The following is a 12,147-nucleotide window of genomic DNA, read 5'->3' as shown; positions in this document are numbered from 1 at the left end:
ACCAGAGATCTGGATTTGATTCTAGCCTTGGGTGACTATCTGTGTGGTGTTTGCACGTTTTCCCTGTGTCTGCGTGGATTTCCTCCGGGTGCTCTGGTTTCCTCCCACAGTCCAAAGATATGCAGGTTAGGTGGATTGGCCATGATCAATGCACTGCGTTATGGGAAGTGGGCAGTGGAATAGGTAGTGTGCTCCTTCGGAAGATCAGTGCAGACTCAATGGCCTCCTTCTGCATTGTATGGATTTTATGGAAGCATCCGTTTACTTTATCCTGGGAATTGGTACTAAAATGGAGGTCAGAACATCGTACATTATAATGTTGGTGTGCCAAAGTTATGCACTGGAAACTGAAGAGAGGAAGGAAAAAGTTTGATTCCTCACAAAAGTTAGATGGACACAGGTCACCATGTTTCAGGACATCCAATTGAATTTAGAAATGGGTAAATGTATCCCTGTATTTGACAGATGCTTCAGTTAGCTTTGTACCATGACAATGGCTGTAGAATAGATGTCAACAAATTCAGATACTGTTTTGCTTTTCAGATGGTAAACAAAGAAACCAGGGTCAACTGACTCACCTGCTTAGCTCACAGTTAGTCTGCTTTGTGGGTCTACTTCTCTCACAACAATCATATAAAACACGTGATTTTCGATAATGGAATTCCAAGTAGAATGCACTGTCCTTGAACCACCCACTCCATGATTGATAATACGAGTTGCCATTGTAAACAAATGCCCTTCTCTCTCTCTCTCAATAATGCATGTGTCATTGAAATATTGAACCTTCCAATAATTGTCAATGGAGAAGCAAGTCCATTTTTGATATTTTGCCTCGATTCTAAGAAGGTATTTACTTGATCAGTTGCAAGGCAGACTACAAGATACAAATGGAAGGGCCTCCATATCCCTGGGTTTGTCAAGTTGTTGATTTAAGCCTCACTTGTATCCTTTCCACCTCCCCTTAGAAATATTATGGCCATTAATCATGTATAGGTGATTAACATGCCCATGCCAGTAGTTCAATTAGTTGGGGAAAAGCTTTGACAAAGAGTCATCGGACTCGAAACGTTAGCTCTTTTCTCTCCCTACAGATGCTGCCAGACTTGCTGAGATTTTCCAGCATTTTCCCTTTCAGTTCAATTAGTTGAATGACAGTAGAGCTAATTGTGTATAAACATATATTTGAACCAACTTTGAATGTGCTCCAAAGTCCACTCTGCAGTAATTGGCAATTTCATAACTGAGATTAACATAGATTTTTATTAGGCATAGGTAATGTGATGGAACGAAGGTATGTGGCAGAATTAAGATTCAGCCATAATTTAATTGAACGATGGAAAAAGCTTGAGAAGCTGAATGCACTCCTATAGTTTCTACATTTCACCCCTGAAAATCGCTTAAAACTGACCTCTTAAAAAAAACATTTTATCATTCATCCTCATTTTCCCATCTTCTCACTATCAATCTTTTTTACCAGCATCTCGGATTCTTTTACCTCATATAAACAGCCTACGTCCTCGTTCAGTTAGTGAAAAGGATGAACATTTGGAGAAGGGAAGGGTTGATGATGGTGAAGGGCAATCATCACACAATATGATGAAATCTGTTAATATTTCAAATAATTGTCAGACATGATTGAGCTTGATGATTGTTAACAAAAAAAGACTTTGTGCAGTCTTATAGGCTTAAGGTTTAGCGGTGTTCCAAGAACAATGCAAATCAAAATACATATGACATTAAAAGATTTCCATGACATGATGGAAACAACTGATCATTAAAAAGGGGGAAAAAGTTAATTTTTTAAAAAAGGGGGAAAAAGGTTTTGTTCGGCCAAAGTTGGTTGGACCCAAGTCAGGATGTTTCAGGAGAAATGCAGAATTTATTTAATCGCTTGACTGATGTTTTGACTACTATTGCACAACAGTTATGAACTCGGGTCCAATTCGCCTTTGAAAACAAGCAACAATGGTTAACTTATCAGGTTGGCTTCAGAGTTTCATTTCGTCCTCTGGGTTCATATAAACCAAGTTAATTTCTATAATGGGAATCAATCAATCACCCAATTGTTCTAATTAGATTAGACATTGCCCTTGTATCGTCTTCTTCACTTATAATTGAGCATGTGACTTCCCACTGTAAAAATATCAGTCATCTCTTTCTAGACAATGCTGGTGTTACAGTAATATTGTTAACACAGAAGATCCACAGTGGTAATGATTGTCACAGGTAGCGAAGTGCAGTGAAAAGTATTTTTCTGCAGCCAAGGGAACATACACAGTAGACAAAAAAAAAAACAAGAGTACAGTGACACAGTGATTGGTTACAGTGTGGAACAAGGGCCAAACAAAGCAAATACATGAGCAAGAGCAGCATAGGGAGTCATGAATAGTGTTCTTGCAGGGAACAGATCAGTCAGAGGGAGAGCTGTTGAGGAGTCTAGTAGCTGTGGGGAAGAAATTTTTCCGTACTTCGGATGTGCAGGGCTTCAGACTTCTGCCTGATGGAAGGGTCTGGAAGAGGGCAAAGCCTGGGTTTTCTGACAATGCTATCCGCTTTCCTGATGCAGCGGGAGGTTATAGACAGAATCAATAGGAGGATGGCAAGCTTGTGTGATGGGTTGGGCCGAGTTCACCACACTGCAGTTTCTTGCCTTCTTGGGCCGAGAAATTGCCATACCAAGCTCTGATGCAGCCGGACAGGATGCTCTCTATGGCATATCTGTAGAAGTTTGAGAGAGTCAATGCAGATATGTCGAATTTCTTTAGCTTCCTTAGGAAGCAGAGACGTTGTTGGGCTTTCTTGACTGTATCAATGGGAGTGGACTAGGACAGACTGTTGGTGATGGTGATCCCCACGAACTTAAAGTTATCGACCATCTCCACTTTGGAGCCATTGATGTAGACCTTTGGGGGGGGGGGGGGGGGGGGTGTTGTGCTATGCTTCCTGAAGTCTATTATCATTTCCTTGGTCTTACCAACATTTAGAGAGAGGTTGTTTCCGCCACACCATGCAACTAAGTGATCTATCTGTACTCCATTCCATTGTTTGAGATACGACCCACCACGGTCATATCATCCACAAACTTATAGATCGAACTGAAGTTACATCTTGCCACACAGTTGTGTATGTATAGGGAGTACAGTAGAGGACTGAGCACACATCCTTGCGGGCTCCGGTGTTGAGGACTATTGTGGAGGAGGTGCTGTTACCTATCCTGACAGATTGCAGTCTGTTGGTGAGGAAGTCAAGGATCCAGCTGCACAGGGAGGGATCAAATCCAAGGTTGCAGAGTTTGGTTATTAGTCTTGTCAGGATGATGGTGTTGAGGGGCAGCACCGTGGTGCAGTGGTTAGCACTGCCTCCTCACGGTGCCAAGGTCCCAGGTTCGATCCCAGCTCTGGGTCACTGTCCATGTGGAGTTTGAACATTCGGCCCGTGTTTGCATTGGGTTTGACCCCACAACCCAAAGATGTGCAGGGTAGGTGGATTGGCTATGCTAAATTGCCCCTTAATTTGGAAAAAATGAATTGGGTACATTCAATTTTAAAAAAATAAATAAATAATAAGACTTCAGGACCACTGGTTGGGGGTCGTTGAGGCAGGCTACTATGTTCTTCTTCGATACTGGTATTATGGTGCTCTTCTTGAATGAGGAATGAACCTTGGAGCAGAGAAATGAGGTGTTGAAGATATCTGAAAATGAAAATCGCTTATTGTCACGAGTAGGCTTCAAATGAAGTTACTGTGAAAAGCCCCTAGTCGCCACATTCCGGCGCCTGTTCGGGGAGGCTGTTACGGGAATCGAACCGTGCTGCTGGCTTGCTTTGGTCTGCTTTCAAAGCCAGCGATTAGCCCTGTGAGCTAAAACAGCCCCTGTTTGCGAATACACTCGCCAGCTGGTCTGCACAGGATCGGAGTGTTCGCCCAGGGACTCCGTTGGGGCCTGTCGCTTTCCGCAGGTTCACTTTCAAGAAGGCAGCTCTTACCTCTGACGCTGTGATAATAGGTACGGGTGTGTCCGGGCCTGTTGGGGCAGGTGGCACGGATGTCTTGGCTGTCTGTTCAGAGCAGGCATAGAACTTGTTCATTTCGTCAGGGAGGGATGCTCCAGCCCCAGAGATTTCACCTGGCCTTGCTTGCGATCTCATGTAAGCCCTGCCATAGGCATTGTGGGTTTGTGTCGTTGGTCTGGGACTCTAGTTTGGTCCGGTATTGTTTTTGGCGTCCCTGATGGGCTTACGTATGTCATACCTAGATTTCTTATATATAGATTAGGGTCATTAGACTTGAACGCCTTTGTCCGAGACGTCAACAGGGAATGAACCCTTCGGTTAAACCAGGGTTTCCAATTAGTGAACACCCGTGTTGTCTTCTTTGCTCGTGTAGCAGCGTGTCCAGGGTGTTTGCACCTCTGGTGGGGCAGGAGATATTTGATCGAGTTTGGGTAGAACCCTCCTGGAGGTTGGCCTGGTTGAAGTCTCCAGCCATGATTGTCAGTGCTTCAGAGTGTTTTGTTTCTTGGTTGTTGATGGTGGAGTGTAGTTGATTAAGTGCTGTTTTATTATTGGACTCAATTTTACCCTCCATGTTAATAAATTATTAATTGGGAGGCTAACCCACAAGAAACAAAATGCAAAATACTGCACATGCTGGAATCCCAAAACAAAAACAGAGAAGTTGGAAAAACCTAGCAGATCTGGCAGCATCCATAGGGTGCTTCCAGAGCTGTTGGGGCAGGTGGCACCGATGTCTTGGCTGCCTGTTCAAGACAGAGTTATCGTTTTGAAGGGTGGCAGTCGTTAGCACTGCTGCCTCAAAGCACCAGGGACACTGGTCCGATTCCAACCTGTTTGGAGTTTCACGTTTTCCAGTCTCTGTGTGGGTTTCTTCCAGGTGCGCCGGTTAGGTGGATTAGCCATGCCAAATTGTTCCGTAATGTCTAAAGATTAGGTGGAGTTAAGGAGATAGGGCGGGAGAGTGGGCCTAGATAGGGTACTCTTTCAGAGGGTCGATGCAGACTCAAATGGGCTGAATGGCCTCTTTCTGCACTGTATGGCTTCTATGAGTTTGGTATGACCCTTCTTCAGAACCAAAGAGAGGAAAATGTAATTATATACAAGAGGCGGTGGAACAATGATGAGTGGGATCTGGATAAAGATGGAAGAGAAAGGCCACTGTTCAGAGGGCTGTAATGTGCCTAATCGGAAAAGGAGATGCTGCTCCTCAAGTTTGCGCTGGACTTTACTGGAGCATTGCAGCAGGCCAAGAATGGACATGTGGACATGGGAGTAAGGTGCTGAGTTAAAATAACAATCAACAGGAAGTTTGGGGTCATGCTTGTGGCAGTGAAGGTGTTCTGAAAAGTGATCACCCAGTCTGTGTGTAGCCTCCCCCAATGTAAAGGAGACCGTATTGGGAGCAGTGAATGCTGTGGAAAGGGGATGGGAAGTTGAGAGTGATGGAGGAGTGGACCAGGCTATCATGGAGGAAGCAGTCACTACAGAATATTGACCAGGGTGGGGGAGGGGGCCAATGGTGACAGAAGATGTATTTTGTGGTGGCATCAGGCTGCAGTTGGTGGAAGTGGCAGAGGATGACCCTTTGAATGCTGAGGATGGGGTGGAAAGAGAGAACAAGAGGGCCCCCATCATGGTTCTGGGAGGAGGTGCAGAGTAGAGTACCCAATCAACCACCAGGGGAGAGGGGAGGTCTCAGTTAAGGAATTTTAAAAAGGCAGACATATCAGAAGCACGATTTTCAAATGTGACATCATCAGGACACATGCGGCAGAGGCAGAGAAACTGGGCTGGAATGGAGTCCTCACAGACAGCAGGGTGAGGAGTTGGAGTTGAGGTAGTCAGTGGGATTTTAATGAATATTGGTGGTCAGTCTATCACCGGAAATGGAGACAGAGGTCAACAAAGGGAAGCGTTGGAGACGGATCGCTCACATGGGAGGAGAGAGAAGGGTGGATACTGGAAGCAAAAAAAAGATAAATATTTTCAGGTCCAAACACGAGCACAAGGCGGCACCAATACAGTTTTTGATGTAACAGAAAAAGGAGTTGCAAAAGCAGGCCCAAGCATGACTGAAACAAGGAGTTCCACATAACCCACGAAAAGATAGACATATTGGGACCCATAGTCACACTCTTATTTGCAGGAGGCGAGACAAGTTAAAGGAGAAATTGTTGCATGACAGAACATGTTCAGCCAGATGGAGAAGTGGTGGTGGACAGGATTGTTTGGATCTCCAAGGAAGAAGCAGAGAGCCCTCGGGCCATCCTGGTGGGGAATGCAGATGAGGAGGAATTGGATATCCATGGTGACGAGGAGGCTGGTTAGGGCCAGGGAATTGTTGATGTTATGCAAGCATCAGAGGAATCATGAATGTAGGTGGGAAGAGACTGGACAAAGGGAGTCAGGATAGGAAGAAATAAGCTCCGTGGGGCAGGGACAGGCTTAATCGATGGGTCTACAGGGCAGTCCTGTTTGTGGATTTTGGGAAGGAGGTAGAAGCAGGCTGTCCAGGGTTGGGAAGGAGTACACTGCCCAAAGAAGTAACACGGAGACAACAGAAAAAGAGTTCAGCATCGTGCTCAGCCTGAAATTCATTGCAGCAAGGGTGGATGGGGATGAATCAGAGTCCTTTGCTGAGTACAGGGGAAGATCGTAAATACAAGGGATGGGATAAGACGACGGAATGGGGTCAGCAGGACAGGAACGTGTGGAGGGTCATACAGCAGCTAATTCATAAGGAAATGAATACATTTTTAATAACTGTCGCAGAGATACAACAGTATACACAGATATTGTTCTCATTCAGTTACTTACCAGAGGTCAGATACTTGCTTCATTATAAAAGGATAAAGAGGTTTGTGATAATATATGATTGCTGTTGATGTTAAATAATTGTTTTAAGGCTGTAGTTCTGATCCCCAACTTTCATTTTTTTAATAAATTAGTTTGAGAGTTCAGTGAGGGCTTATCGATATTGCGGCTCCTTGTTCTGGGTACAATTCGACTATTTTTAGTTGCTTGATGGACTTGGTTTATTCCAAATGATTGTTCTTTCATCATCAAGTTTTCTTAAGTTTGACAGAGAAATTTACTTTGACACAAGTGTGACAGAGAAGTGTGGTGGACAGACGTTCCTTCTAGACATTATATTAGGACCATCATTGTAACACATTTGCAGAAAGTCAAAGTTGGGACCATGTCCCAATATTAACAGGGAGAAGCAGATCACAAGGCAAACAGACCTGACGAAGGCCAAAGATGTGGAGGCCCAACCAATCTCGACAGCAGAGCTTCGTTGCAATATTGTTGGCCTGCCTCTTGCGCAGGAGGCATGTGGGAAAAATGAGGGGCAGGAAGTCGCAGTGATTTATTCAGTGGAAATGGTATTGGGCTCGGAGTCCTTCAACTCACCAACAACCACACATGAAAAATGTATATATGGGCCAAGGGTGCCCGGCACGTGTGGAATTATACCCAGCATGTGTCACTGGACTTTGAGAGTTTCTCCTTCGTAGTTTCTCTTACCTGCCGTGACCTTCACCCCAGCACAGAATCATCAGGTTAAACTTCCCATTCCCATGGTCCACAAGGTTGCGAGTGTATCTGTAAAAATACAATCAGATTATGGCATGCAGATGAATATGAAGTGAAATAGGAAGTGAAATATGAAGTGAGAATTTAGAAAAAGCACAGACTCCATTTCATATTTATGAAACGGTCAACTCCAACTATGTACTTAATAGCTGTTGAGGTTCAAGAGGGAAGGGACCCATAGGGTAAATTCAACAATCCTGAAGGGAAGCCTCATTGACAGGAAGGGAGTTGGAGGTAGGGTAATGTCTACTTCCATTCAAGTCTGCTGAAAGTGCTTAATTACCCTTATATCTCAGTACTTTTCATGTCCTTGAGCAAGGTGTGGTACAATGGGTTAATGTGAAGTACAGGTGTCCTTAAATATACTTATGGGAAGAGTGACTGACACCACTGAACCCTGGAAAAATATTTAAGATAGGCTGAAATTTGTAGTAGACACCCTGCACTGCATGTACCCTATGAGCCTGCCCTTGCTCCTGTCCCAGCAGATGGATTTGAGATTACCACAATGGGGATCTTAATAACAATCCTTCAGCCAACACACACAGCTAATTTATGGGGTACAGTCATGAAATCCAAGGGCATCACAAAATAAGCACCGAAAAATCATTGGATCAAAATAAAATGATTTGATGCAACTACCAAGCAGGAACTTTAAGAAAAACAGGTAAACTAGCATGTGGACACAAACTGGGTATTGCTGTTCAGGTCCTGAGGCAACATTGTGGAACTAAGGTGTTTTGTGGACAAATGGTCCACAGCAGAATAGATAGAGCAGGAAAGAATATATACAGCATCACCCTTTTACTGGTGCACTTTCAGTTACACCCCCTACCCCTCAAGTGACCTGCATTTGTAGTCTTAACCATTATATTTTTCAAAGGACATGTATCTGACCCAAACATTTGCCGAAATTAAGGATTACACAGGTCAAATTTGTCAGTGTCTGAATTCCCCTTATTGGATAGAACAGAGACCTGACCATCCACAATCTGGTCTGTGGAAGAGGGAAAATTGTAATGAACCTGGAGGTAACTTGTAGCCACCTGGGTTGGCCACTTCCAGACTTTAAAATGGAGATTTGCTAAGAATGCAGGGAAATTCAGCCAAGGACAGAAAAACAAGCAGGTGCAAAGTTTCCTGTATATTAGAACTTGCAGAACCCAGACAGCACTGAAACTGACGACCATCTACATATTGATGAGCGATCCCCAGGAACAATTGAAACAGTTAAGATAATCAAGGCCAAGCCAGACTCCTCGGTGCCAGCAGGAGCCAAGACAAAGGAAGGCCAACGGACACTTAGGAACCACCCAGCGATCAGGGAACAACTCCAGTATTGGAGAAATCGATCCAAGTGATCAGAACTCAGTCCAATCACTTGGAACCAGGTACGGGTCCGCCCAAAAGGGCACAAAGCCCCTGGGGACTATAAAATAGAGTCCCCAAGTTCAATTTGTTCTTCTTGGCAGCTCTCAAAGAACTCTTGACCGTGACTCTCAACTCGGAGAGACTTGCCTAGCAGCTGCACCAACAGGTAAGTGTCCAGTCAACACACACTACGAGATAGGCACTCCTCCTAACCATTAGACCATACCAGCTGGAAGCCTGCAGACTCAGGATCGAATGAGGCCAATTGTTCCCCTGACCTAGTGGGTCCCTTTTCCAAAACTAAGTATTAGCCTCATGGTGGTATCATAAAGATACCTGGAGACTCTAGAGCAAAGGTTATAAAACAGAGCAATTAAGTGTAAAGCACACTTAGCAACATACTGGCCTGAACCTGCTGGGATTTCTGGGGTCCAGGAATTTAGGCTAATCAAACAGATGCCCATGTCAGTCTGGGAGCTTGTTGGGTATCCACTGGGGTGCCAAGGAGAATATCCAAGAGAGCAGGCAAGCTGTCTACAATTCAAGAAGCAAAAAAAAAAAACTGGCAGAAATACTTGGAGAAATCTCCCAATTTAAAATGTCACAGGTTCTGAAGTTTTCCAGATCATGATCATGGACGGAAACCCATGTGTGGGCAGGTCCCACTTCTATGTTACGTAGTCCTGGATTGAGGAATCCTGCCAACGCTCCTCCTGGCATAGACCTGCAGGCAACTCAAAGGATGATCCTGGAGTGCTATAGGGTCCCACCCCATGAGTTGCCAGTGTATGAAGCCAAGGCTAGAGTAAGCTGGAGAGCAAATTGGATCCCAATATATAATTCTGATATGGAATGGAATTATATTCCCCAGCGTGTGGAATTCCCAGTCTTGGTGACATGATGATAACCCTCGTGAGAAAAACTTAATTATTGCACCTTACTGTCCATCTGCCCAGAAGTCACTGTGCGAAAGACTAAAATAAAATAATATCCTTGTGCTTATTAAAATTTATGTGCAGAGTCTGGTTTTGTGACTTTGATAATGTTTATACCAGCGACAGTGATAGACACAAATCCAGTATTGAATTGGTCACTCCAATTCACTTAGAGGGAAGTGGATTAGATTAGATTTTGGGTGTTAAAAGGTTTTAAAGGGAACAAAAAGGTACGTTTACCATTTAAATGAATCATACCAACTCTAACAGAATGCAAAACTGTTGCGTAAAGGTAAATGGACATAAAGATGAGCGGTTCCAAGACTCCACATGATAGTCAGTACTTAGATTTTCTTATTTAAAATAGATTGGCCTGACATGGGGATCGGGGCCTGACATGGGAATGGTGGCGTGAAGGAAGAGAGCAGAATAAATTCCCAAAATCCTGAGGAGGAGGAAACAGCTCCCGAGAAGGACACCATGAAAACCTTATAAAATGCCATTGAAGGGCAGCAAAAAAAGATGAGGAAGGAGAGTTACAGCATCTACATCCAAAAAGTGGTGAAGCAGGTCCACCCCAAAGCTGTCATCTCCTCCAAAGCCATGAGCATCATGAACGATATTTTTGAACACAGGTTTATTTCATCATGATTTTTTAAAATTCATTTACAGGATGTGGGCGTCGCTGGTTAGGCCAGCATTTATTGCCCATCCCTAGTTGCCCTTCAGAAGATGGTGGGAGTTGCCTTTTTGAACCGCTGCCATCCTGGAGGTGTAGGAACTCTTGACCGTGACTCTCAACTCGGAGAGACTTGCCCAGCAGCTGCACCAACAAGTGTCCAGTCAACGCAAGCTACGAGATAGGTGCTTCTAACCATTAGTCCATACCAGCTGGAAGCCTGCAGACTCAGGATCGAACGAGAGGCCAATTGTTCCCCTGACCTAGTGGGTCCCTTTTCCAAAGCTAAGTATTGGCCTGTTAGTGTTACTGTTAGCCTAGTGAATAGTATTTTATGCATGAGTAGCGATTGACTGGGTATATAATAAATGTGTTTTGATTTGTATCTTACTAACTGGTGTATTGAATTATTGATCAGCACTTGAACCTGCCTGCTGTTAGGGAGGGAGCTCCAGGGTTTTACCTCAGTGACAGTGAAGCAACAGCGATATATTTCCAAGTCAGGGTAGCAAGTTACTTGGAGGCAAGTGGGGTCCCCATGTTTCTACTGCTCTTGCCCTTCTAGATGGTAGCGGTCGTAAGTTTGGAAGGTGCAGTCTGAGGAACCTTGGCGAGTTACTGCAGTGCATCTTGTACCATTGGTGGTGGAGAGTTTGAATGTTTGTGGAAGGGGGAGCAATCAAGCAGGCTGCTTTATCCTGGAGCTTCAAGTGTTGTTGGAGCTGCACTCAACCAGGTTAGTGGAGATTATTCCATTACACTTATGACTTGTGCCTTGCATATGGTGAAGAGATTTATTTTATTTTTTTTGGGGGGGGGGGGGTCAGGTGGCGAGTTACTCACCGTAGGATTCCTAGCCTTTGGCCTGCTTTGGTAGCCACAGTATTAATATGGCTAGACCAGTTAATCTTCTGATCAATGGTAACCCCCCAGGATGTTGATTGTGGGGGTTTCAACGATGGTAAGCCATTGAATGTCAAAGAGCAGTGGTTAGATCCTCACTTGTAGGAGATGGCCATTGCCTGGCACGTGTGGCGCAAATGTAAATTGCCACTGGTCTGCCCATATCCACCGATCAAACACAAATGGGAGGGCACATAAGCAGAGAATTTTCACACCACCTACCTTCCATCCACTACTCGAGCAACAGGTAGAATGCCTGAAAAAAAGGTTACATGTTTGGTCAGCAGTGTAAAAAGGCAGCTGTAGTTTGGCCACAATCTGTCCATGATCCCGAGTTGCCATAAATGGCCCTGCTGAAAGTCAGATGACAGTGCAGCAAGAGGGCTAATTTGGCCACAGCAGGTGGCGATTTGAACATGACGATGCAAGCTGGTTGTGGGGAGAGGGGAATGGAGAGCGAGAAAGTGATTTGTGGTTTTTGTACGAGTCATTTCTACGCAGTCTGTTTTGCTGACTTTATCCATCATGAACCTTTCACAACACAACAAACAGCCACGAGAATGGAATGTACTGGCAAGTAAAATAAAGGGCTTTGTTTGTGAGGTCACCAAGAATGAAGAGGTTTTCATGACCTGTAGCAGAGTTT

General features: G+C 44.5%; 1 protein-coding gene across 3 annotated transcripts in view; it reads right to left on the bottom strand.

Annotated features, from left to right (window-relative positions):
• Positions 1 to 12,147, bottom strand: part of LOC119953226 (cysteine dioxygenase type 1-like) — a 93,556-nt gene that overhangs the window by 15,792 nt on the left and 65,617 nt on the right. Inside the window, exons 2-3 of one of the 3 annotated variants that reach the window (XM_038777257.1) lie at positions 11,724 to 11,757; positions 7,545 to 7,622 (exon numbers count right to left, since the gene is read on the bottom strand). In XM_038777257.1, coding sequence (XP_038633185.1) covers positions 7,545 to 7,622; positions 11,724 to 11,757 — 112 coding nt within the window. Of the gene's footprint in view, positions 1 to 7,544; positions 7,623 to 11,723; positions 11,843 to 12,147 lie in introns of those variants that run through there. The other 2 variants (XM_038777255.1, XM_038777256.1) reach the window with 2 other exon arrangements.

The sequence above is a fragment of the Scyliorhinus canicula genome, chromosome 18 (genome assembly GCF_902713615.1).
Source record: "Scyliorhinus canicula chromosome 18, sScyCan1.1, whole genome shotgun sequence".
In the NCBI taxonomy this organism is placed as follows: Eukaryota; Metazoa; Chordata; class Chondrichthyes; order Carcharhiniformes; family Scyliorhinidae; genus Scyliorhinus; species Scyliorhinus canicula.
Note: the sequence above shows the minus strand (reverse complement) of the source record. Positions and strands in the feature narration are given on the sequence as shown.